This window comes from Trachypithecus francoisi, unplaced genomic scaffold (assembly GCF_009764315.1).
Source record: "Trachypithecus francoisi isolate TF-2019V2 unplaced genomic scaffold, Tfra_2.0 Lachesis_group1, whole genome shotgun sequence".
NCBI lineage: Eukaryota > Metazoa > Chordata > Mammalia > Primates > Cercopithecidae > Trachypithecus > Trachypithecus francoisi.
This window is the reverse complement of record NW_022681454.1, coordinates 61,873,358-61,901,167: the sequence shown is the minus strand read 5'-3', so window position 1 is coordinate 61,901,167 and position 27,810 is coordinate 61,873,358. Positions and strand designations below refer to the sequence as shown.

The 27,810-nt window shown below is 37.1% G+C and overlaps 1 protein-coding gene across 4 annotated transcripts in view; it reads left to right on the top strand.

Annotated features, from left to right (window-relative positions):
* The window catches only part of SLC4A4 (solute carrier family 4 member 4), a 397,907-nt gene that overhangs the window by 333,578 nt on the left and 36,519 nt on the right, over positions 1–27,810 (top strand). For all 4 annotated transcript variants that reach the window (XM_033214484.1, XM_033214486.1, XM_033214483.1 and 1 more), the window contains exons 17-18: positions 20,420–20,533; positions 22,552–22,713. In XM_033214484.1, the coding sequence (XP_033070375.1) occupies positions 20,420–20,533; positions 22,552–22,713 (276 nt within the window). The remainder of the gene's footprint in view (positions 1–20,419; positions 20,534–22,551; positions 22,714–27,810) is intronic.

Genomic DNA, 27,810 nt, shown 5'->3' with positions numbered 1-27,810 from the left:
ATACTTTTGCTCTATTTTATTTTATTGTCTGCACAAATTTATGGGGTATGTGTGAGATTTTGTTATATGTATATAACAAAAGGTTATAAGGGTATTAAGGGTATCTATCACCCATTTTCAGTACATTTTTGTTAAGTATAGTCACTGTAACCTTTTATCAAACATTGAATTTGTTCCTTCTGTCTGTATCATTATAACTATAACCAAATTTATACTCTGCCCTACCCCCATCACCCTTCCCAGATTCTGTTAATTGTCTTTCCATTCCCTACTTCAATGTGATCAAATTTTTTAGCTCCCACATATGAGTCATAACATGCACTATATGTCTTTCTGTGCCTGACTTATTTCATTGAACACAATGACCTTCAGTTTTATTCATGTTGCTGCAAATGACATTATTTGATTCTTTTTATGGCTACATAGTTTTTCATTATATATGTATGTCACATTTTCTTTATCCATTTATCTGTTGATGGACACGTAGGTTGATCCCATACCTTTGCTATTGTGAATGGTGCTGCAGTAAACAAGAGAGTGCAGGTATCCTATCCCTTTGATATAGTGATTTCCTTTCCTTTGGGTAGATTCCCAGTACTGTGTTTGCTGGATCAAATGTTGAGGTTTTTGAGAAATCTCAGTACTATTTTCCATAGTGACTGTGGTAGTTTACATTTCTACCAACCATATAAAAAATTTCCTCTTTCTCTGCATCCTTGTCAACATCTTATTTTTGGTTTTTTTAGTAATAGTCACTCTGACTGGGGTAAGATGACATCTCATTGTAGTTTTTATTTACATTTCTCTGATGATTAGTGATGCTGAGCATTTTTTCATATACCTGTTGGCTGTTACTCTGTCTTCTTTTGAGAAATGTCTGTTTGTGTCCTTTGCCCACTTTTAAATGGAATTATTTGTTTTTCTTTTCTTGAGTTGTTTAAGTGCCTTGTATATTCTAAGGTTAGTCCCTTGTTGGATTAATAATTTGCAAATATATTCTCCCATTCCATAGGTTGTCTCTTCATTCTGTAGATTACTTCTTTTGTTGTGCAGCAGCTATTTGGTTTAAATCCCACTTGTCTATTTTTGTTTGGTTGACGGTGAATTTCAGATCTTAATCATAAATTAATTGGCTACACCATGTCCAGGAGAGATTTCCCTCGGTTTTCTTCCCGTATTTTTATGGTTTTGGGTCTTACATATAAGTCTTTAATCAATGTTGAGTTGATGTTTATATATGGTGAGGTGGGAGTCCGGTTGTATTCTTCTGGATGTGGGTATCCGATTTTCTCAGCACCACTTATCAAAGAGGGTATACTTTACCCAGTGTAAGTTCTTGCCAATGTTTGTTGATCTTGAGGATCAGTTAGCTGTAAGTGTATCTTTATTTCTGGATTATCTACTCTGTTCCATTGGTCTACGTGTCTGTTTTTATAGCAATACTATACTGATGTGGTTACTATAGCATTGTAATGTATCTTGAAGTCGGGTGATGTGATGCCTCGAGCTTTGTTCTTTTTGCTGCTCAGGATTACTTTGGCTATTCAGGCTTCTTTTTGGTTCTATATGAGTTTTATTAAATAGGATTTTTTTCTAATTCTGTGAAGCTGGCAGTATTTTGAAACAGATCGCGTTGAATCTGCAGACTGCTTTGTACATTATGGTCATTTTAATGGTATTAATGCTTCTGATCCATGAGTGTGGGAAGTTTTTCTATTTGTAGCCTCTCTTCATTTCATCAGTGTTGTGCAGTTTTCTTTCTAGAGATGTTTCACCCCCTTGGTTACATTTATTCCTAGGTATTTTATTTTATTGTATTGTATCTCTTGTAAATGCAGTTACCTTTTAAATTATTTTCTTGGTTAGATCATGGTATATAGAAATGCTACTGGGTCATGTATGTTGATTTTTGTATCCTGCAACTGCACTAATTTTTTAAATCACATCTAAGAGAGTTTTGGTAGAATTTTTGGGTTTTATTAGATGTAAGACTGTATCATCAGCAAAGAGGCACAATTTAACTTCCCCTTTTCCAATTTGGACGTCTTTTATTTCTTTCTCTAACCTGTTTGCTTCAGTTAGGACTTCCACACTGTGTTGAATAGGAGTTGTGAAAGTGGATATCCTTGTCTTTTTCCAGTTCTTAGAGGAAGGGCTTTCAACTTGTCCTCATTCAGTATGACATTAGTGGTAGGTTTGTTGTACAGGGCCTTTATTATTTTGAGGTAGGTATGTTCCTTCTATTCCTAGTTTATTCAGAGTTTTTATCATGAAAGGATGTTGAATTTTATCATATAGTTTTTCTGCATTGATCGAGATGACTGTATGATTTTTGTTCTTTATACTGTTGATGTGATGTCACATTTATTGATTTGCATTTATTGTGCTGAGCTATCGCTGCATCCCTGGGATAAATCCGACTTAATTGTAGTATATTATCTTTATGATGTACTGTTGGATTGGGGTTGCTGGTATTTTGTTGGGAATTTCTGCATCTGTGCTTATCAGAAATATTGACCTGTGTTTGTCTTTTTTTCTATTCTTGTCTGTTTTTGATATAAGGGTGATATTAGCCTCATAGAAAGTATTAGGGAGATGATATGGTTTAGATTTGTGTCCCCACCCATATCTCATGTCAAATTGTAATCTCCACTGTCAGAGGTCAGGCTTGGTGGGAGGTGACTGGATTATGGGAGCAGATTTCCCCCTTGCTGCTCTCATGATAGTGAGTTCTCACAAGATCTGGTTATTTAAAAATGTGTGGAACCTCCCCCTTCACCCTCTTCCTCCTGCTCCAGCCATGTAGGACATGTCTGCTTCCCCTTCGCCTTCCATCATGATTATAAGTTTCCTGAGGCCTCCCCAGCCATGCTTCCTGTACAACCTGCAGATCTGTGAGCCAATTAAAATTATTTTCTTTACAAATTACCGATTCTCAGGTAATTTTTTAAAGTAATGCGAGAATGGACTAATACAGAAAAATTCTCTCCTCTTCATTTGTTTGGAATAGTTTAAGGAGGATTGGTTGGTTCTTTATGTTTTTGGTAGAACTCCACAGTGAATCTATCTAGTCCTGGGATTTTCCTTATTGGGAGACATTTTATTACTGATTCAATCTCACTACTAAGTATTGGTCTTTTGAGATTTTCTATTTCTTACTGATTCAGTTTTAATTGGCATGTTTCCAGGAATTTATCCATTTCCTCTAGGTTTTCTAGTTTATTATTCTATAGTTGTTCATAGTAGTATCTAATGATCTTTGTATTTTTGTTGTTTGAGTTGTAATGTCTCCTTTTTCATTTCTGATTTTACTTGAATGTCTTCTTTTTTTCTTGTTTAGTCTAGCTAGCAGTTTATTGGTTGTGTATATTTTTTGAAGAACCAACTTTTTGTTTCGTTGATTCTTTGTATTTTTTTAGTTGTATTTCAGTTAGTTCTTCTCTGATCTTTTTTTTTTTTTTTTGAGACAGAGTCTTGCTCTGTTGCCCAGCCTGGAGTGCAGTGGCCGGATCTCAGCTCACTGCAAGCTCCACCTCCCAGGTTCACGCCATTCTCCTGCCTCAGCCTCCCGAGTAGCTGGGACTACAGGCGCCCGCCACCTCGCCTGGCTAGTTTTTTTGTATTTTTTTTTAGTAGAGACGGGGTTTCACCGTGTTAACCAGGATGGTCTCGATCTCCTGACCTCGTGATCTGCCCATCTCGGCCTCCCAAAGTGCTGGGATTACAGGCTTGTCTGATCTTTATTTTTTTTTTTTTTCCTGATAGTTGTGGATTTGGTTTGTTCATGGTTTTCTGTATCCTTAATGTACATTTTTAGATTGTTAACTTGTAATCTTTCTACTTTTCCATGAAGATATTTATTACTATAAACTTCCTTCTTCATACTGTTTTGCTGTATTCCACAGTTTTGGGTATATTCGGTTTTTATTTTCATTCGTTCCAAGAATTTTTTTGATTTCCATCTTAATTTCTTTATTGACTCAAGGGTCATTCAGAAGTATGTTTAATTTCTATATATTTTTATAAGTTTCTGAAGTTTTATTTGTATTTATTTCTAGTTTTATTCTATTGTGGTCTGAGAGGATAGTTGATATGATTGTCATTTTGTGAAAGTTTTTAGAAATTGTTTGGTGGCCTAACATATGGTCAGTCCTGAATAACGTTCCATGTGCTGATGAAAGAAATGTATATTCTGCAGTCGTTTAGAATTTTCTGTAAATGTCTGTTAGGTTCATTTGGTCTAAAGTTCAGTTTAAATCAGTGTTTCTTTGTTGATTTTTTAAAATCTAGATTATCTATTTAATGCTGACAATGGGGTATTAAAGTCTTCTACTGTTACCGTATTGCATTCTGTCTCTTCAGGTCTAGTAATATTTGCTTTATGAATCTGGGTGCTCCATTGTTGGGTGCATATATTTTTGGAATTGTTATATCCTCGTCCTGGATTGATTGCTTTATTTCATATATAATGACTTTTTAAAAACTATTCTTGACTCAAGTCTGTTTTATCTTAGGTAAGTATAGCTACTCTTGCTCACTTCTGGTTTTCATTTGCATGGAATATCTTTTTCCATCCCTTTACTTTCAGTCTGTATATGTCCTTACTGGTAAGGTGAGTTTCTTATAAGTAGTATATAGTTGGATGCTACTTTTGTAAATCCAGTCAGCAGTTCTATATCTTTTAAGTGTAGAATTTAATCTGTTAATATTTAAAGTTATTATTGGTATGTGAAGCTTTGTTTCTGTCATGTTACTAATAGTTTTCTGGTTGCTTTGTATATTCTTTCTTCCTTTCTTTTTCTCTTATTATTTATGGTTTGGGGGATTTCTGTTAGTGGTACCATTCGAGTCCTTTTTCTTACTCCTTTGTGTGATTGTTTCACCAGTGATGGCTGTGCTCCCAAAATGGTGCCCTGCCATAGCTGCTCAGGTCTTAGGGGGGTGTGAGTGACCCAGTGCAAATTCCCAGTCTGGTGTAATGCCCTCATTTGGTTTCTAAACCACCACCCTTGCTAATGGCAGTGTTCATGTGGGTAGAGGAGCTCTTCTGTATGTCATATTGCAGCAGACTGTGTAAGGGATGTGGACCACTGAATTTCTCTTAATTACCCTTTCCTTGCAATGTGGAACCCCTCTAGTCTTTCTAGTCACTTGCTTTTCTTCTCTGTGCCTCAGATGCTTTCTGTGAGTTCCTTCTTGGACTCTTGTGTTCTCTCCTATGTGTTCTGTTCGAGGTATGTTTCTCTATTCATAATTTTGGTTCTTCTTTCTGGAAAGAGTAGGTGTCTGTAGTCAGCCATCTTGCATCAGAATCCTTCTTCAGCTCTTTGAATATATCATTCCAATCTCTCCTGGATTGCAAAATTTTGGTACAAAATATGCTGCTAATATTATTGGAACTCTCTTATATGTGATTTGCTTGTCTTGCTGCTTTCAAGATTTTCTCTTTGTATTAGATTTTTTGACTATTTGATTATATCTTGATATAGTATTTTTATGTTGAATCTGATTGAAGACCTTTGACCTTCCTGTAGCTAGATATTTATGTTTCCCTAGATTTGAAATATTTTCTATTATTTCTTTAATTAAACTTCATACCCCTTTATCTCTCTCTTTTTCTTCTTTATCTCCTGTAACTTGAATATTTATTCTTTTGCTCCTGTCACATGAATCCTATAAACTTTCTTCATTCTTTTCATTGTTTTTTTCTCTACTGACTATATGTTTTCAAATAACTTGTCTTTAAGTTCACAGATTCTTCTGCTTGATCAATTCTGCTGTTGATGCTCTTTACTGCATTTCTTAATTTTCTTCATTATATTTTTCAGCTCCAGAATTTGTATTTTTTTAATAATTTCTTTTAAAATTTTGAATGTAAGTAATTTCAATCTCTGTTAAATTTCTAGTTTTGGTCATTTATTGTTTTCTTGATTTTGTAGCATCCTGTCTTTTTAAAAAGTTTGCTGGGCTTCCTTAAAATAATTATTTTGAATTCTTTGATAGTTCATATATCTCCGTTTTTGAGGGAGAATTACTGGGGCTTTATATTTTCCTTTAGTAGTGTCATTTTTCCTTGATTGTTCTTGGTCTTGTGGCTATTGATTTGTTTCTGTGCATTTGAAGACATAGAGACTAATTTCAGTCCTTGCAGAATGTCTTTGTCTGGAAAACTTTTTCACCAATCAGCCTGCCTAGAGATTCTGGCAGGTTTTCTGGTGTGGTCCACAGGCAGGCTTGCTGCAGGACTTCCCAGGCAGGCTGACCTGGTTCTTATTAAAAAAGGTGAGTGCACCTGGCACCTGGGTCCATGGTTTGGGCCTGGAGCCTAAGTCCTTGAGGGCAGGCCTGGTGCCTGGGTCCATGGGAGCTGGCCTAGAACTTGAGTCTGTAGGAATGGTCCAGGAGCCTTGGTTCATAGGAGCCTTCCTGGCTCCAGGGTCTACTGGGGTGGGCCTGGACCCTGTGTCTACTAGAGCCTGGCTCCATGGGTACCAGCCTAGAGCCTGGGGTTGGCCTGGTGCTGGGATACAGAGTCTGGGATCACAGAGGCTGGCCTAATGCCTGAAGCCAAGTGACTGGTCTAGTGCCTATGGCTGTGGGGACCAGCCTGGAAGCTGGTTGTATGGTTGCTTTCCTGGAGACTAGGTCTGTGAGGGCTGTTGTGGGTCATGCAACCACAGAGGCTGTCCTGAAACATGGGTCTGCTAAAGTGGACCTGGATCCTAGATCTGCTGAGTGTGGGGCTTAAGGGTCTAGCCTGGAGGATGGAGCCACAGGGACTGATGTGGTACTGGGCAAGCCTGGAGCCTGTATGCATGGTACTTACCTAGTGCCTAAGGCCGGGGGTGCTGGCATGGTTCTGCGGCAGGCCTGACGTCTGGGGCTGTCTGGGCTGAGCTCGCTCTACACTAGTCTGGAACCTAGGGTGGGCCTGGAGCCTGAGGCCACAGGGGCTGATGTGATGCTGGACGGGCCTGGAGCCTATATTGACAGGGACTGGTCTGGAGGCTGGATCTGCAGGTAGTAACCTGATGACTAGGGCCATAGAGTCTGGTCTGGTGCTGGAGGCATTCAGAGCCTATTATACCTGGGGCTACCCTGGACCTGGGGCTCATCGGGAGCCTAGGGCACTGGGTTTGCCCTAGCAGTGGGGTGGGCCCCGAGACCAAGTCCCCAGGACTGGACAGGAGCCTGGGGTTGCTGAGCCAGCCTGGTGTGGGGGCAACCCGGGTCAGTCTGTGGTTGATCCTAGAATCTGGGGTTCTCTAACAACCTAGAGTCTGGGATTGTGGGGGCCTACCCCTCATGTGGGTTTTACTGGGGCAGACCTAGTGTTGGTGTCCAAGGCAAAGACTGGTACTCATTTCCCTCTTCTCCCAAAAAGAAGGTTTCCCTCTCCAGGATGTGTTGCCTGAGGTTGGAGAAGGAGTAATGTGGATTGTGTAAAACTGTCCTTCCCACCTTCTTCAATGTGTCTTTTCTTATTTCTGTGTTAATCTGCTTCCTTAGCTCTTGTGAAAGTATTTTAATCAGTGGCTAGTTGTTCAAATTTATGTTTCTACAGGAGAATGACCATTGGAAAGTCTTAGTCTGCTATCTTGCTGATATCATTTCCCAGATTAAATAGAATGGTCATTTTAACTTTCTATGTATCCAAAACCTTTCCTTCTGGCAGTAACACCCGAACTGAGGATAACTCTTCAGACTTAAATTATCCCCTTATAAGAGCCTAAGCAGGTAATTTCTCAGTCATTGATAAATATTACTAAGAATGTCACGACAATGTAAAAATAGAATAGTGATAGCATTCTGGTTACAATTCTTTTAAAGAAGGTTCTCAGCATAGTTTAGAATTGTATAGACCAAATTATAAAATACACAGAGAGGAGAAAGTATGTGTGATTTCTAAAGATGAGTGTGTAACTGTGTAGGCTTTCAGTCTGTCATCCTCCCTTATACCCCAACTCATTTCACATTTACAGCTAAGTAATATATACATAAATACATATGCATACGTAAATGAATATTAAGAACATCTTTTTATTGACAGAGTCTCGCTCTGTTGCTTAGGCTGGAGTGCAGTGGCATGACCTTGGCTCACTGTAACCTCCACCTCCTGGGTTCAAGCAATTCTCCTGCATCAACCTCCTGAGTAGCTGTGTTTACAGGTGTACACCACCATGCCCAGCTAATTTTTGTGTGTGTGTTTGGTTTTTTTTAGTAGAGACTGGGTTTCACCATGTTGGCCAGGCTGGTCTTGAACTCCTGACCTCAAGTGGTCTGTCCGCCTTGCCCTCCCAAAGTGCTGGGATTACAGGCGTGAGCCACTGTGCCTAACCAAGAACATGATTTTTATTTTTCATTCACCAAAATATGTTTTAATTTAAGCTGACAATTTGAAATATGGTTTCTATAGGTAGGTGCAGACAGGTGTATAGATTCTAATATATATTCTTAAATAATGTTTTATAATTAAAATATATGCTTAAACACTATACATAAGACAGGCTTTTATAGCTGTGAAAACAATCAAGGCTATTTTTCGTTCCTTCCTCACACCAACAATTTACATGAAACCTCTAAAATCTCAAAATGCTCATGTAGAATGACAATGTTCTTGACATGCAAAATATCTCATTCTCCTTTAGCTTACACAGTCATTTCTCTTTTGTTCTCTCATTTTTAAACCTTTGTATGAGTTGTTAAGACTTTAAACTACTTTAAAACAGTTACACTTCTATTAGATCAACCAGCACAAGGTTGGATACAGACTAAGTACTCAATACTTGTTGACTAGTGGAAACCAGTCAAGTACAGATTAGTGCTACATTTTGTGGGAAAAGCACAATGTGTAGGAATCCAGGAACTGTAGATGCTAGTGCTAGCACTACCATTAACTAACAATGTGCTCTTTGATAGCTATCTGAAACTTCAGTTACCTCACCTATAAAGGGAAAGCTTGGCTAGATGACAATTAACAGCCTTTTGAGCTCTAGTACTTTTATAAATTTAAAGAGTTTTCTGGCTCCGTTTCCTAAATGAAATACATTTCCTATACTATTCTAGGCTTATAGCAATGATTGAACCTTACAAATTAGAAAAAAATGATTATCTCCATCATATCACATCTGCCAGTCTCTCTTTGTGGATGATTCACAATTGTTGTGCAGCAAAGGCAAATTCAAAACATGGTTGACTTACTTGACAAGATTGAACTTACTCATCTCTCTGTATTTTTTTGGGCGGGGGGGTGGCTAGGGGTGGGACACAGACAGGGTTTCACTGTGTTACCTAGCTTGATCTCAAACTCCTGGCCTCAAGTGATCCTCCCACCTCAGAAGTCTTGGCCTTGAGTGATCTTCCCAACTCAGCCTTCCAAAGTGCTGGGATTATAGGCATGAGCCACTACACCTGGTCTGATCAAAATTTTAGTCATATTTGGTGTATGAGTCAGGATTCCATCAGGAAGCAAAGGGTATGTTCAAGTTAAGATAATTTGAGGTTTTGATAAAGGCATTATTTATGACAGGCATGAGCCTCTGCATCTGGCTCCTTATATTTCTTATCTCAGCTAATAACATCACCTATCCTTAGGACCACCCAAGATCAAAATCTTTTTTATTCTCCTTTTTTTTTTTTTTAATTGAGATGAGGTCTTATTCAGTAACCTAAACTGGAGTACAGTGGAATAATCATGGCTTACTGCAGCCTCAACCACCTGGGCTTAAGCGATCCTCTCTCTTGTCTTCCGAGTAGCTGGGACTACAGTCACACTCCACCAGGCCTGGAAAATTTTTTATTTTTATTTTTGTAGAGATGGGGAGTCACTGTGTTGCCCAGGCTGGTCTTGAACTCCTGGGTTCAAACAGTCCTCCTGCCTCAGCCTCACAAAGTAGTGCGATTGCAGATGTTAGCCATCACACCTGGTCTGATCAAAATTTTAAGTCATATTTGGCGAATGAGTCAAGATCCCAGCAGGAAGCAAATGGTATGCTGAAATTAAGGTAATTTGAGGATTTAATAAAGGCATATTTATGAAGTTGAGGTTAGGGTATATGGAAACCACAGAAGATGTGGTGTCCCAGATAGTGAGACTGGGGAGCTCATAGTAGACCACACAGGTTAACCTCCTAAGGCAGAGAGTGTGGTAGAGGGAGATAGAGAATGAATCTGGTGTGACAAAGAAAGATGTCCATTGCATGTGGTACTCCAGGTTTTTCTTTATCAAATTAAACTTGTCACAATCCTTTTGTGATAAGTTTATTCCACTGCAGTCTTTCTCCTTGACACTTAAACTTTGATTCCGCTGGTTCTGGCTCCAATTACCTTTGCTGAGGCCATGGTCAGTGACCCACTCCCTTTTCATCCCTTGTGGAACCACTAGCAATCCTTCAGTATGAATACTTAAAATGAAACAGATTACCTTTGCTAGCCTGTCTATCAGGTATGTAATTTGTGTATTAGACACTTCTACAGAGCCCTAATGCTCAGTGGAACATGGGTCAAATACCAGTACTCCATTGACAGTCTTTTTTGTATTCACCATTCTTTTTAAAGGGGTATATCAGTCTGTTATCCCACACTGTAACTGGTCTGTTCTATCAGCCTTGAGTCTTTAGTCAAAGTCTTTCAGCATTAAAACTTCCATTAGGAATATCACAGCATAATCTGTGATTTTCTGTGGCAGGTGGCCCAGGGCATTAACATGTTCCAGAGTCCCACACCAGTGAATGATCATAAACAGGGAACAAAGATGCCATCACGCACCTTATGTGCATATATGGTGGCAAAATGAAAAGCATACCTAAAAATAGAGCAGGATCAAGGTTAGTAGAAATCAGAAAGCCATAGATTTGTGGTGGCAAAACGAAAACCATAGCTTAAAAACAGCAGTATTGGGGCTAGTAAAAATCAGAAAGCCACAGAACCCCATGAATTAGGCACAATTATTGGTACTTTGATATAGTCACATTCAGTGTGGCTGGCATATGTAATAGGCCTAAGAATGCCATTCTTAAGGAACTGCTTGATTTTCTAGTTTTCCTCCTTAGAATATGCGTTAATTCTAACCTTCACATGAATTACTATAATCATAAGATTATTTTAAATGTAATTCCTTGTTGTTATTGTCATTTAAATAAACAAAATCACTAAATTCCAGGTAACATCAATAGCTATAACACCCTCTGTGCTATATTTAGATAATGCAGAATGTTCTTTGAAGTGTGGAGCTTCAGAAACTTTAATGAAAACCTAATGAGCATTTTAGTTAGGTGATAGAATTTAGTTTTTGTTGACATAAAACACAGGAAAGTCTAGAATTCTACGTTTAGCTATATTCTAGAACCATGTTTTTTTGTTGACATTTTGGTCTGTGGCCATTCTATTAAAATTGCACATGTTTAGTTTATAAACAACCCTTTACAAGAATCAGGCGACATCCCGTTCTGGTTTCTTCTTCTCTCAAAAATTATCTTGGTGAATGGTAAAAACTGTCAAACTAAAACAATATATTAAAACATGAGTAAGAAATAATGGGCATGTATCATATGTCTCACTTTAGTGTTTGCAATCCTGGGTGGCATTTGTCTTGTTTAATGACAACAAAGCAAACGACTTTGCTATCACTAAAGAAGAATCAGATTTTCAAATTTTTGAGGTATTTTATATCAAGGAAAGTAATTTTTAGAGCCGAATTTGTTTTTAATCCAAAATTGTTTTTATACTTATTTTGTTAAGAATAACAAAGGGATATTGAGTTATAAACGCAACTTAGACTGTTAAACGTTTAACAACGACTATACAAATACTTCAGTTCTTATAGACATGTGACCAAAAATAAAAACACAGTCAACCTGAATTGAGCCCTAAGAAAAACAGATTGTAAGCAGTGATTGGCCAAAACATTTTGAGAAAACTTTTAGTGGTTGCAAAGAGGCAGTCTCTGGATAGAAGTAATAATTTTAACCATGGTAACCTCTTGGTCCTGAGCACTTTCAGCTTATTTATCCATCAGAGAAAAGTCAACAACATTGAAATCCCTGCACTAACACAAAATGGTCTCCTATACGATTTTGGGGTTGTCTAATTTATACATATGACTTACTAATTATTGTTTTTAAACTTTTACCCTTGTATATTAATATAAATTATAAAGCCATCTTCTTTTTAGGCCCCGGAACCTTTTATGATAATGATTTATTTGAGTTATATCTAAGAAGACTCTATTAGAGGGTCGAGGAATTTTGATAATTGAGTTTTAATGAATTTTAGTATTAGGACTTTAAACACCATCTAGTGTAACAACACTCCTGACATGTGATCTTCATGCTGCTTGAATGCTTCCTAGAACAGGAACCTAGCATCCTGCAGGCATTCCTGATAGAAACACAAATCTACTTTTCCATAGCCTCTGTCCACAGGGTCTGCACTTGCCATCTGGAGCTACACAGAACAAGTTAATTTCTCTTTCCTGTGATAGACTTCACATATTTGAAGACAAATTCTCCCTACAGTAGTCTTTAGGCCTGCCATCGTTTTTCTTGTGATGTGTTTTCCGTATTCCCAAATCCTCTGGCTGCCCTTTTCTAGATTAGCTGCAGATTTTCAGTTTTAATTTAGAAGATAGTAACCAGATTGGGACGTAGTATTTTCCATGTGGTTTGATCATTTGCTTCTGGTATACACACATTGGGTTTCTTGTTCTACTATGTAGTTTTGAGACAGAATGGAAGAAAAGGTCTTTTAGTGATTGCCAAAGTCTCCTCAGCATCTTTGCTGAACCACTTCACTAGGCTGACTCTCCTTCCAGTAGACTTCCATCGTCAAGCTCCAAGCCCAACCCAGATAAATTATCGAGTTCATCTTTCTTCTTTGCTCCCCAAATCTCTTTGACTTAGAACTTATGGCATTAAAATCTCAGAGTCAAAATCAGACTTTGCTTTTATTAAATTCTGATTATAGTGGGTATTACTGAATCAAAGTACAGTGAATTATGGTTATTGCTATGACTGCTATTAATGCTTTTTTTGGATCGTGCTTTATAGCATTGGCTACTGGGGGGGGTCACATTTCAAACTTTGTAGGGTATTTCGTTGCTTTTTTGTGATTACCAAAAGACCCATAATTGTCTGGCATAATTTTTCTTTCATCGAGAATAAATGCTTTTTTACACTGCTGTTTAGCATTTTCCAAGCACCACAATCACTAGAGGAATTGACACCATGAGTTGAAATGTACTGAGAGCCCACCAGGGTGCCTTCTGCTGTCCTTATCTCTTTATAACAGCTCTATCCATTGAGAACTGCTCTGTGGATACATGGCCCTTTCCCTCCAGTTAATTTAGGAGCAGCTGCGGCCTTTGCAAAGTGAAAACCAAATGTCCTCTGGGATTTCCAAGAAACCTAATTCATTTTTCCCCTGTAAATTAACTGGCTTCTCACTGTTGGTGTCTCTATGATTATGACTCTCTCAATAATTAATACAGTATCATCTTTCATGAATATTATGTTTATAATAGATTTATTACATTGTTTTGCCAAAGAAGGAGAGAACAGCATATGTTTATTTGAATTTCCTTTTCCATCCACTTAATTTCTTCTTTGCTTTGGTAGTTTAAATATTTAAGCTGCTGGCTTCTCATTAGATTAATTGAGATACTGTCTAATTAATCCTGCAGAGGACAGAAAGATTATTCTCCTCTTCATTTTTATAATTAAAAGTAGTAAACAAAAATGAAAGAGTTCAAAACTAGTCTGATATAAAAAAGGCATTACAGTATGAATTGAGACATGCTTCTCTTTCTGTCTTTAATAAATTGAGGTAGGAATTATATGCTGTAGCACATCCATGTATCATTTTAAAAAAAACTTTTTTAATGGCAAGCTTTTGCTATTAATTATCTTAATTTGTTTTCTCTTAGATTGTGATAATTTATAATCCTAAGATATTGAAGTTTGAGCCTGGAGAGACTTAACATTTGATTTGGATGGACAACCACAATTTATGATGTTTGTTTAAGCTAGATTTGAGGCCTCAGAAGCCACAGATTTGGGCATGAAATCTTGAGGGAACAGGTTTTCTCATGAAAACTTTGGCACTTCTACTTTTAATCATTACCAGTAATAGCTGTTAATAGTAGAGAATTGGAAACTATGACTTTCTAATTTGATATCTTTACTGATATGTTGACCTACATAACAGCATGTTTTTGGAGTTTTTGAAAGAGATCAAGTTTGATGAAATGAAAGGGAAAACAAATGACGAAAGAAAATCACATACTTTTCTTTTCTAAATGTGCTTAAAACTGTGAGAAGGGCCCAAAGAGAGCAGTTCTTAGCTCCTTAAAGGCAGACAGAGAAGTCTTATTTACAGACCCCAGTGTGTATCTAGTAGACTGTATGTACTCATTGCTAGACATTTTTAGGGCACTTTCTACTTCTACTATGTCAGTTTTGCCTAGCTCAAATTAAAAGTTTCATTTTAGTATAGAGTAAGACATTAATCGTCTGCTAAAATAGCACCCCTACCTGTCTTCTCTAATTAGGGGATTTAGAATTGAATACAACAGTGGTCTGGGAAAAATCAATTTCCTTGACTGTGAAGTTTAAACTGGATTCAAGATCACAGAAATGAATATCTTAATAATAAACACTCTCCAGGGGTGATTTCTGCTGTAACTAAACTAATATTGTACAATTTAAGGGGAAGGAAGTGGAAATAGAAGTTTGTATATTATGCAAAATGTATCACCCTGACTGTGATTTTTAATGAGGTTAAGCAACACTATTAATAGGGTAGCTTTTTTTCTCCATAAATTTTAAGAACTGTAATCCTGACATGTATTAACATTAGTGTTTTTAGCTACTTTTGTACCTATACTGTAATAATGCCACACTTGACAAGTGCCATCATGTACATATGTATGTATGTATATATATCATACTATATGTATCATTTATATATCGCTACCTGTTTGTTTATATGTTACTAGTTTCTATGGCTGTTTTGTCAAGTCACCACACACATAGTGGCTTAAAACAACAGAATTTATATCTGAGAGGTCAGATCTGGATGTCAAAATTGAGATCTGGAGATAAGAAATCTGAAATGGTTCTCAGTGGGCTAAAATCAAGGTGTGGGCAGGACTGCATTCCTTCTGGAGGCTCTAGGGGAGAATGTGTTTCTTTGCCTTTTCTACCGTCTAGGGGCTGCCTGCATTATTTGGCTCATGACTCTTTCCTTCAACTTTATAGCCAGCAATGGCGAGTCAAGTTTTTCTCATACTTTGTTATTCTGACACTGATTCTCCTGCCTCCCTCTTTCATTTACAAGAACCCCTGTTATTACATTGGACCCACCTGTTTAATTCAGGATCATCTCCCTTAAACCAGTAGATTGGCAACATTAATTTTCTCTGCAGCCTTAATTCGCCCTAGCCATGTAACATTACATATTCACAGGTTCTGGGAATTAGTACATGGACATCTTTAGGGATGTATTATACTTTAATCTGCTTACCACAGTATCTGACTTAAATTTTAAGATGAGTATACTGGGTGCTATGTTAATAGTGTACTGAATGGGGGCAAGTGCAGAAGCAGGAAGACTATGTAGGAAGCTAATGTCATAAATCATATGAGATAAAATGCTAGCTTAGACAGTGTGGTACTAGCAATGGAGGTGATGCGAACTGACAGGATCCTAGGTATATTTTCAGCATAATTTGCTGACCAATTAGATGTGGGATATAAAAGGAAGAAGAGTTGAGTATATTCCAAAGTTTTGGGTCTGAGCAATGGAGAAAATTAAGCTGGCATTAATTAAGATAGAGAAAACTACTCAAAGAGCAGGTTTAGGGTGTCAGTGGTGGGGCAGTTTGGGCCAGGGAAGAGGAGCCAGGGGAAGATCAAGCACTTAGTTTTTGCATAAATTTGAAATGCCTGGTAGTGATTTTAGTCAAGCAGGTCAGTCCTCCACCAGGGCCAGAGGTTTAGGTCCTATGGGAATTTCTACCAAAGAATTGCAGATTGAATTTATTTGCCACCATCTATTTCCCTTCTCCTGTTTATTAACAAAAGGAGGAGAGCTATTTGCCTTTTAAATAACTATTTCTCCTCTTTCAGTATGTATAAAAAATCCAGGTGGAGGTGTCAGGTAGTTAGATAGATGATTCTGGAATTTAGAAGAGTGGTCTAGCCTAGAAATATAATTTTTTTTGTTCTTTAGCATGTAAATGGCACTTTAAAGCATGAGACTGAATGTAATCACTTAGGGAGAGAATATAGATAGGAAAGAAGAGATCAAAGTCTGAACTGTGGAACACTGCAATCTCAAGAGTTTGGAGGAGTTGAAAGGACCAGCTAAGAAGAACTAGAGTAGCCAGTGAAGTAGGATGCAATTCAGGTCTGATTTCCAAAATGTCTTCAGAATGCCATAGTATTCTTAGATCAGAACATGGTAACTGGTATATTATAGACAGTTGCTTTTGAAAGATTATACTGGATGGTTGGACTATTTCCATACACATATCCTGCTATCAGAGTTGCCTCCGTATCCCCTGGTAGTTCTAAATTTACTCTCTATCCATGTAATATGAGGTTTATGAAGTTTAATGAGATACTCTTGAGAATACATGTTAGTGCCATCTTTAGAGGGTGATATATCTGTGTAGGCTCTATATTAAATATGAGAGTTCAGAATGGAGTAAGAAATTCAGTTGCTTCATTAAGCTACAGAAATGATAATTTTGGGAGATTTGACAATTTTATGTTCTTTTGAATATCCTCAGCGGTGACAAATTTCTTTTGCTTTGTACGGATTTAACTTTACAGAGTATCTGCAGTAATTTGTGTATTGTTGAGTACAGCAAAAATTGGAAACTCAATATAACATTCTAGAAGGTAATTTGGCATTATATAGCAAAAGACTTAAATTTTTATATAGACATTGATATAGTAACTCTTCTGATAGGAATTTATTCTAAGGAAACAGTCTTATATATGTGCAAAGATTTCTTTATGATATGGTTCATTATAGTGAAAAGTTAAAAACAATCTAAAAAGTAGGGTAATAGAAAAGTAGGTTTTAGGATAACCATTCAGCATAATACTATGAAGTCAATAATGTATACTATTATGGAAAATATCAAATGAAATAGAATAAAAGTGGAAAATCAAAATGTCAAACAATATGTGAAAAATTCTATTATGTACACATGTATATGCACATAAATATGTATAAAAGGATATATTTGCAAGTGTTAAAATTTATTTCTACATAGTAGAATTGGAAAACATTTTCTTTTTTCATTATTTTTTCTAAACATTCTATAATGAACATATATTAATTTTGAAACAAAAAATGTATTTCAAAGAAGATAGAATTATGGATCCTTCGGACATGTATGATAGTTAATGTGGGTAATCAAACAATCTTTGCTCAGTACTAAAACTATAAAAGGAATTTTTAATTTTTGGAACAATAACAACACCATTAAAATAAATGAATAGCTTCCCAAAGAGAATAATTTGAAAGACAGCCCGGATTTAGATTTGGAAGTTACGGGATTTTGAGGGGGTGTTGGGGTACATTTTAAATTGAGCTTTAATTTTCATAGTAAAATTCACAGATTATACATTTGTGTAACCAACACCCAAATTAAAATACAGCTGGTATATTTGAAAAAGATTGTTTTTCTTTCAACATTATGATACCTTGAATAATTTCTTAAAGCAATATAGATCTTTCAGGGCATTTTCTCTTTGTTGGTCCTTGGAATCATGTGGCTTGATCTCACCATCTCTTGGAGTAGTGCGGCCAAATTAGCAGCCCCATATGCCGGCCCTCAGTGATGAGGTTCAGTTTGCCATGTAGGTTTTGCAGGGCATCCAGTTTATGGAAAGCTGAGAATGCCTCCTCTACCAACTAAAGAAGCAGAATTGCCCAGGTGCCTGGTAGTGATTTTGGTCAAGCAGATCTTTCCTCCACCAGGGCCAGAGGTATAGGTCCTATGGGAATTTCTACCAAAGAATTACAGATTGAATGTATTTGCTCCTATCTATTTCCCTTCTCCTGTTTATTAAAAAGAGGAGGAAAGCTGTCTGCCTTTTAAATAACTATTTCTCTTCTTTTGAACAACTTATAGGATATTTGTGTTACCTACTGGTTGCATTTTCTAGGTGAGGGTTGTAAGGGTGATAAGTAAGAACTAACTTCCATTTTACCTTTGCAATGACCTCTGGTAGTCCAGGGATTTATGACCCACTGGTCTAGAGGGGTGTTTGTAACTTCCTAACATACTCCTGAACTGCTTCATAGGACCGTCTTTTGCCAGACCACACTGAACTGCCAGTGTCAACACTACTTGCACAAAACTTAATAAATGAGTTTCCTCCAATATTGAGCTCCTGAGAAACATCCTTTTTTTGCTGTGATTCCAGATACTTCTAACCAAAATTAGCTCTCAGTGGCAGTGTTACTAATGGGCTTTTTATTTTTTATTTCTTGGATTTGAAGTTTCATTTCAAAGACCTCCTGACAGTAGATCATTTAGGTATTCCAGTGGCCTCTGCAGCCATGAGAGCTTCTAGAACTTGAAATAACAATAATTAACTTATATTAGGAGAGTTTATTATGTTCCAGACAATATTGTTAAGCACTTTCGTGGCTTTTCTTATTTAATTCTGATAACAAACCAATGAAGTTGTAGGGATTATTTTGGCTATGTTTTGCAGGTAGAGTAATTGAAGCTAGGAAAGGGTAGGTATTTACAAATAGGAAATAATGGTGCAGGAGTTCCGATAGTAGTTGTGCTCCTAACTGCGGTACTATATTGTCTACCCAAATTGATCCCTGCCATCTCTTGATTCTTAACACAAATTATTGTGTATAATTGATGTTAAGTTGCCCCCAAAAGGCTGGCCTTCTCTTCCTCAGTATATACTTTTCAAGAAAGCTAAACCTAGCAAATCTAGCCCTCCAAGAAAGAAAGGAACTCCAGGCCAAAAGGAACAACTCTGATCCTGCCACTAGTTAGTATCAGGCTCCTGACACCTGATAAAGGTCAAGCATTGAACACTAGGGCCTTTACCTTACCTACTCTGCCAAGTAATTTTCATTTCTCATTTTAGTTTTTGTTGACTACCTGGCTACAGTAATACTATTCCCTTTCAAGAAATCTTTTGTCTTCAGAACAGTGCATCCACTCACCCCATCACTGATCTCCTTTCCTTCATCCAGCAGCATCAGAAACTGACAGCTCACCCTGAGATAACTTCATAACCTCTGAATCAACCTTGGTTTTATTTAGGAGCAGGCTTCCTTGTATATAACTTGGCTATGAGCTTCATGGGAACGTGGATTGTATCGGTTTTGTTTACCGTGGTATCCTTAGCACCAAGAAAATTATTAGGAACTAAGTAGATTCTTGTTGAATGATTAAATTATGTGCTAACATGTGTATCCACCATATGGGAAACTCAGATATCTGTGCTTTGGTAATGCCCTTAATCCTCATTAGTGCCACTAGAGACTATAGAACAGTCTCAAGAAACCAAATGTTACTATGCTTCCCTTACCAACTTGCAAATGACCATTATTCACCCACTTCATGGGAACGGTCTTAGTTTAATGCTGTATTCCTTAAAGCCCAGACCTTGTCCTGACCAGAGGGAGGTACTTAGGAATTTGGAGGGTTAGCAGATAATGGCAGTCACATGCAAGAAGTGGTAGAGGAGAGATGTTCCACATACGTGAGACTTTAAGTGCTAACCTGGATTGAGAAATATTTTATTTGACAAAACTAGTGCAGCTGTGACATTTCCATCTTCCATCACTTGCCGTGACTTTGAGGTCTTGATATTTACTTCACCCAAGGGACAGGAACTTCTAAGCCCTTCCATGCTAGATTCTTGGTGTTTTCAGGCTGTCTTATGAGATTTATTTTACTCTGTACTCACAGTGCTGCCTCCCAAATAACACAGAATTTCTATGTTGTTGTGCAGATTTTTATAATATGTACTTAGTTTTCATTCTTATGCAGGTGACCATGTTGCAAGCAGGATGAATTTATACAGTATTTCAGGGATGTGTTTTATTTGATTGCTCTCCCTGTCTACACACACACACACACACACACACACACACAGAGAGAGAGAGAGAGAGAGAGAGAGAGAGAGAGGAGAGAGAGAGAGAGAGAGTAACCTGTTCTTTGGGATTACATTATGTCTAGCCAGGTGATATACTAATACAAAAACAATTTTAAAAATAAACTTTCTGCACTCTGATACTTCCCTCAATTGGTTAATGAAGCTGTTACTATAAACTATTAGCAAATACAAAATTCTTCATGCAGTTCAAACACAAACAAATGTATGTATCTGGTGCTAAATGGTTTCTGGTTTCTTTTTTATTTTTCCAGGCAAGAAAACTGATCAGTGATTTTGCCATTATCTTGTCCATTCTCATCTTTTGTGTAATAGATGCCCTGGTAGGCGTGGACACTCCAAAACTAATTGTGCCAAGTGAGTTCAAGGTAGGTGAATGTCTGTCTTTTGGTCATTCCTGGAACTCTTTTTCTTTCTTTCCCCCATTCTAGTTTATTGTGTGTCCCTTTTGAGTTAGTTTTGTACAATTATCCTTTTTTTTTCAAAATCAGTCCCTTTTTAGGCTCATATAGACATGTAGTTTAATTTCTTCACTACAATTAAATGTCAAGACTAGGGTTTTTATTTAAAACAACTGATAATACTGTTATAAACTCTGCCTTATAGTTTTAGAATATTTTTTAAATATCCAAAATATTTTATATACCTTATTACATTGATTTATATAATAACTCTGGGAAGTACATAAGGTAGCTATCATCCTCCTGATTTTTTCTTTTTTGAGACAGGGCCTTGCTCTGTTGCCTAGGCTGGAGTGTGGTGGTGCAATCTCAGCTCACTGCAACCTCTGCCTCCCAGGCTCAAAGAATCCTCCCACATTATCTTCCCAAGTAGCTGAGATTATAGGCACTTGCACCACCCCCAGCTAATTTTTTAATGTTTTGTAGAGAAAAGGTCTCACTGTATTGCCCAGGCTGGTCATCATCTTGATTTTATAAAGTTAAGACTGAAGCTCAAAGAATTAAGTAAAATGCCCAAGATTATGGAACTAGTAATGTCAAGGTGTGAAGTTAGAACCCAAGCCTCTAGACGCCTAGTCCAATACTCTTTTCATACTATGAAACTACCTACCACATGCATATATATATATATATATATATATATATAGCGAATTGTAATTATTACAAGGTAGATATAATATTACTTAACTTACGAACCTATTGATATGTGCAGGTAATGGATAAAATTTACATTCCAGTCATTCCTAAATATATTACTAGCTAATTTTTCATTACAAGTCTTTCATCTGCTTTCTAAAATAATCCTCATTCCCTCCAATACTGAGAGTCGTATATTTGCTAAGAATTATTAAACTAGTTGCAGTTTTAGATTAATAACTACTTAATGAGGAAGGATATATGTGTTATAACACACATTATTTTTTGAATTATCTCTGCTATCACATATTCATTAGTAAAGGTAAGTTCTCATCCATTCAATCATTAATTCATTTGAGTTAATATTTACTGAATATTGAGTCAGGCTCTAAACTGGAAATTTGAAATGCATTGATGAGTAAGACAAATTTTTTTCCCTAACAAGCTCACATCTGCTAATTGTAGTACAATGAGGTTAGATTCAGTGACAGAATTATGAGACAGATGATGGGAGTATCCTCAGAAGAGAAATGAGACTTTCTTGACAGCAAATATGGAGAAAATAATTCACTGCGTTCTATTTTAGTTTTTTTATTTGCATTGTTGAAAGTAAGGAAAAGCATAGGAAACACTTTTTTTCTGTAGTTCTGTAGTAGACGTACATGATCTATTGATGGAAAACAGTCTAAGAACTGCAAAAATGCCAATTTTTTCCAATTTTCTTGTGACATTTCCTAAAATTTACCCAGTTATTATAGATCATTATTTCATATGTAAAATAAGAGACCAGAATTTTTACATTAGTTCACTTATATAAAAACAGTTATGACTTTTTATATATATTATGAAGCTGTTAAAATTTGGCAATAGTATAAACAACTTCATTATAATTGCTAAAACCCATGAACAAAATTCATGGTGGTTTCGTAATTTCTTGCTACCTTTTTACTGAATGTTACATTTGGAGTTTTCTTCTGGCTACTTTTTAAATTTAAATCAGTTTCTTCCATTTTGAGTCCTTATCTTAAATCATCCCAAATGCACAAAATGCCATTCACTTCTTTTCCAATGGCTCATATTCTTTCTCTCCTTTCTTTAAGGAATTTCTCAAAAATAACATCCTTTGGGAGGGTTTTGGTGAATAATCTTCATTCTCCAGCTCAAAACTACTTATATTTCTCAATATGTTGGTTATCCAAATATAATAGCATGTCTTTCCATTGATTTTTCACCAAATAGTATATATTAACTTGATAATTTTCTGAAAAATGTCCTCTGTCTTTTTCAAGCCAACAAGTCCAAACCGAGGTTGGTTTGTTCCACCGTTTGGAGAAAACCCCTGGTGGGTGTGCCTTGCCGCTGCTATCCCGGCTTTGTTGGTCACTATACTGATTTTCATGGACCAACAAATTACAGCTGTGATTGTAAACAGAAAAGAACATAAACTCAAGGTAAGTGTCTGTTATATGTCTATCATTGCCTTCTACTTTTTTTTTTTTAGTATTGAAAACACTAATTGATTAAAAACCAAGGAAGCTCTGTTGGGAGTTACTATAGCTAATGTTCCTTACGAGTCGGCAGAACCAGAGATCACTTTGTATTGGCACATGTCTTCAGTGTAGCACTTTAGGGAGAGCTCATTTAAATCTGAAAAAAAAAAAGGTTTCAAATCATATTTCTTTCACCAGCAAAGAGAGAATATAAACATAATTTACTACTTAGCCACAGTCATCCTATATCTGATTTTAGTGGAGTAAATATCCTCAATAAAGAGAATGACAATCAAATATTTAATTCATTTATACTGAGCATCTGCCTTCTCTTAAATCAACTCAGGTTCATTCTTAAAGATTATTCAGATAGTTCATGGTTGTAAGCTGGTGGTATGCATTCTTGCTTTTTGTCTTCACATACTTGTGTCAGTATGTTATTAACCATAAAGTATGCAGAAAAATACTTTATTTTGTACATTTAAAAAATCAGTTATTACCTTTGTTATGAGTCTAAAGAAAATGCCTCAGTGGTCTGGGATATCTTTCAAGAGAGCTGCCTAAAATGCTCTTACTTTATATAATGTTTTTCCAGCACTAGTGACTTTTCTAGTTGCAATGAATTTTTACAATACCATTTGAAGAAGTGAGATATGAATGGTAGCAATAATAAGGGCTGTTATTTAGTGGATGGCTACTATGAGCCAGGCCATCTTCTAAGCACTTTGTATTATATGTTAACTCGTTAACTTTTCATAACCACCATATGAGGGAAGCATGTTAATGCATTAGAGTCTGTTACCCAGAAGGAGAGGATATTACTAAGAACAGAGTTCAGCACAGTAGGTATAGCAGGAAAAATATTCAGGAAATATAAAGAATTGGCTGACTATAGAAACCCATTGAGTAGAGAAATGAGAGAGATGAGGAGGATTCTGATAAACTATCCAAGTAGGGAGAACTTAAAAAGCTGTGGATCATGGTAAGAAAGGAGTAAATCCCAAAAGAATAAGACCAGGAGAAGAAAATTAAAGGCTTTAGTCAAAGAAGAGATGTTTAGATTTTGAGAGTTTCAAAGGAGAGAAAGCTGAGATTGATGAACTGGTCCAAAGCATGTGGCTAGCTCCTGAAGCAAGTTGACGATGACATCCGTCAACACTTATAACTTAGAGTAACGTGAGTCTGGTGTATTGAAAATATCACCTGCCTCAATATTGACATGATTGGAAAGTAGCAGAGTATGGTAGAGAAGAACATCATGGGAAAGTTACTAAAACCATAAGTGAAAGTGTATAACTGTCCTGGAGGTCGGCATATTTAGTGATGTGGAAGGGCAGAATGAAGAGTAACTGGGCTTCAATGCAAGGCAGTTCACAGAAGCATGAAAACAAGTGAGGTATGCTCCCCTCTAATATGGGGAGTAAAAAAAAAAGCAAAAACAAAAACATAAAACCAAAAAAAACAAACAAAAAACTCGACTGTCACTAAAGAACAGATCTCTCCAGGAAATCAGTGCTCCCAAAGGAAACCAAGTGGTTTTCACTTATGATGAAAGAAAAGATTGTGAATTCAATTGGAAAATTACATTAAAGTGACTTTCCCCCTATGCCCACTCCTGCCGTGAGTAGATATTGTACTGCTCTGAGATACTTTTCTTAATTCTAAGATCATTGAGCTTCTCACATTCTGGTAATATTGGGTTATTTGCACTTGTTACATGGCAGCTGACTTAATTAAGAAGTGAAAGATGCAAGGCCATTAAATGGTTATATTTGCAACTGGCACAGCCTTACTTCTTTACTTTGCCATAGTCGATGGGTCAAAATAGTCACGGGGCAGCCTCCATTCAAGGGGGTGAGGGGGTATCTTCTTTTTAATGGGGGAATGGCAAAGTCGTATTGTAGAAAATCATATAAGATAGGAGATATTTTCCAGCCATTTTTGGAAAATAAAATCTGCTACATTTGTACTGAAAAATTTGCCATAGTCTAGATCTTGGTGATTGCTTCCCTGTGGTATCATTTTAGCTTTTTTTTTTTTTTTGAGATAGAGTCTCGCTCTGTCGCCCAGGCTAGAGTGCAGTGGTATGATCTCGGCTCACTCCAACTTCTGCCTCCCGGGTTCAAGTGATTCTCCTGCCTCAGCCTCCCGAGTAGCTAGGATTACAAGGGCATGCTACCATGCCAGCTAATTTTTGTATTTTTAGTAGAGACGGGGTTTCACCGTGTTGGTCAGGCTGGTCTTGTACTCCTGACCTCGTGATCCGCCCACCTTGACCTTCCAAAGTGCTGGAATTACAGGCATGGTCCACCATGCCTGGCCCATTTAAGCATATTCTTTTGTCCTCTGTGCTTCCTTTAAATTGGCCATTGGATCTAGAAGCTTGAGGAGATATAATTTTGATATTGTATGTGTATATACATATATATATATAGAGAGAGAGAGAGAGAGAGAGAGAGAGACAGAGACAGAGAGAGAGAGAGAGAGAGAGAGAAGCCCAAGACTAATTTATAAAAGGCCAGATAACTTTAAGCTACAAGAAGTTTGGCTTAGGAATTTCGAGGTCACAGAGATAATGTGAATTCCAGCTCTAAACCCAGTTGTGGATTTGTGGTTAGGAATATCCCTATGCTGGGAGATTCTTTCTTTCTTTTCCCTTCTTTTGGCATCATACCCAATGGCAAGGCTGAGAGAGGCATGTGTTCTCACTATCTTTCTCTGTGGGGTAATTTTTTTTTTGATTGGCCAACTGAGTATGCCATGTTTAGAGTGTACTAGTTTTATTTTGGGTGGTATCTCCCATCTTTGCCCTCTCCCACAGAGCCCGAGAATTGGTCTCTGTCCCAAGAGTTCAGATGGTCATTCTAATTCAGGCCCTAAGCCGCCAAGGATTGGCACGGTGTCGCTCAGGGCAGTTCCAGGCTCCAGGGCTTGCTGACTCCAAGGATTTGCTTCTTCACGTGGCTATTGTTTTTTGTATCCAATTGTTCCTCTTTCTAGTGGATAAGCCATAGTTTCTAAAATATATTTTCTGTGTCTTTTTGAGCATTTTCAGATGTTCTGTATTGAGAGGGTTTTTGATGTTGGTTTAGTTTACCAAAGCCTTGAAATGGATGTTGACTAATATATTTTTATTCTGAAAAAATTTGCAAACAAATTCTTAATTATGATCTACAGTTGGCTGGATTTACTCTGTGTCTTTGGAGGTAAATAAGTGCCTACAAATTTTTACTCACTATGTTTTCTTATTGATAAAATTCAGAATTTAGAATTTCAGAAGTTTAGGAATGATAAAATACAGACCTTTTTTCCCTTATTCTCAGTAGAAAACATTAGAAAATCAAGCTTTATTAGGGTTTGCCTCTTAAAATAAGAGTTGAATATATAAAAAATAAGTTTTCATCGCCTTCAGAATTGCCACTTGAAATCATTCTTTTGAATAATGAGAGTTATGGAATAGGTGTCAGTCTTTTGTCACAAGTCTAATGATACCAGTGACCATTTCATCATGAATCAAAGGCTTCTCACTCTGAAAACTGTTTTGTTCATATTTTGTTAGGAAAGGAGAGCTGTGGAATGTGAACACTGGAGATTCTGTCTAAAATTGTAAAGGGCCTTAACTGCTATGAAATTGATTCAAAAGAGAAAGGTGAAACTGAGAGAGATGGAAGCATTGTGATATTAAAAACAGCATGTTTTTGGGTGGCATTTGCTTTGGCTTCCGGTCAAGTAGCTCTGGCTGTCTGTTCTGCTTGGGATGGGATCCACCTTTCCACTCTGCTGAACAGCTCAGTATTGATGTAGGAACGCCAAGGCACTTGGCTTTCTTTGGCCATTATTTTGGTTGGTTATGCCCTGCGTTAGCTCTGCAGAGTGCTCAAAAGCAAGCCAGGGTTAGCAAGGTCACGACTTCTTTAAGGTCATTCCCTGAGTCATTGGCAGAAGCAGGAATAGATTCTGAGCTTCATACTGCAAAGCCAGGGATACTTCTCACAAAGAAAGTGATTTCAAGAGTGTTATAGATTGGGTGTGGGAGGGAGAAATAATTTAGGATAGCTATCTAGAAATAGATATGAGGTGGTTGTGGCAACCAATTTGCTCTGATATCTTTTATGGTAAAAACCCTTAATTTGAGGGTGTTCTTTTTTGATAACTCCCAAATTCCTATTTTTGCCCTATTTTCATTTTTCCTTTCTGTTTCTACTCTCATAACCCTATAGACTCAGTCCTTTTATTTTGTACCTACACTCTTCTAAAGGGTTAGCCATGGGTTAATGACCAGTCTTCCTCGCTTCATTCCAAAAGCATTCATTTTTTAAAAAGTGCTGTTCTTGTATGTCAGTCCTGTGTTTTTAAACTTTCCCACTTTGACCCCTTTAAATCTTTACCTCTCAAAGAACTTCCATTTGCCCTAGCCTGGGTTTTAAGACTCTTTGCCAGAGGACCACAACCTAAATTTAAAATGGCTTTCTTCAAATGCTAGCCTGTGCTCTAGTCAAGTGAACAGTGGAGGTTTCCTTAAGCCTGACAGTTTCTTCTCCTAGGTACTCCAGCCAGAAAGCTCTTCTCCCTACTTCCTAATGATTGCTGTTTTTCAAAATCCTCTCCATCCTTTAAGATAATTCAACTACAAAAACTTCTCAGTGTAGCGTTCACCTTTAATGTAATTTATATTTCTCTTGTTTTTGCTCTTAGTATATTTGTATTACTCTGTGGCACAGGTCACATATGTCTTTTACAGTATGTATTTTGTATAATTACCTCATCCCTTTTTGTTTCCAAGGTCAGGACCAGTTTTATTCCTCTTTTCAGCTCTCATGTGGCCCACCTGTTTCATATGGTAGACTCAATAAATACATGTTGGAGAATTGTATTCTCTTTGGCCCACATGGCTCTCAGTTGTTACTCTGTGTGCGAGAGATGATAACTGCAAAACATGTAAACTCTCCACTTCTCAAAGTGTGTGCTTATGTTGGTCAAAGCCCTCTTTAGATGTCATCACTGCAGGGAGTTTTTGTGAATTTACTCTAGACATAGTTAACACTTCATTATCTGTAC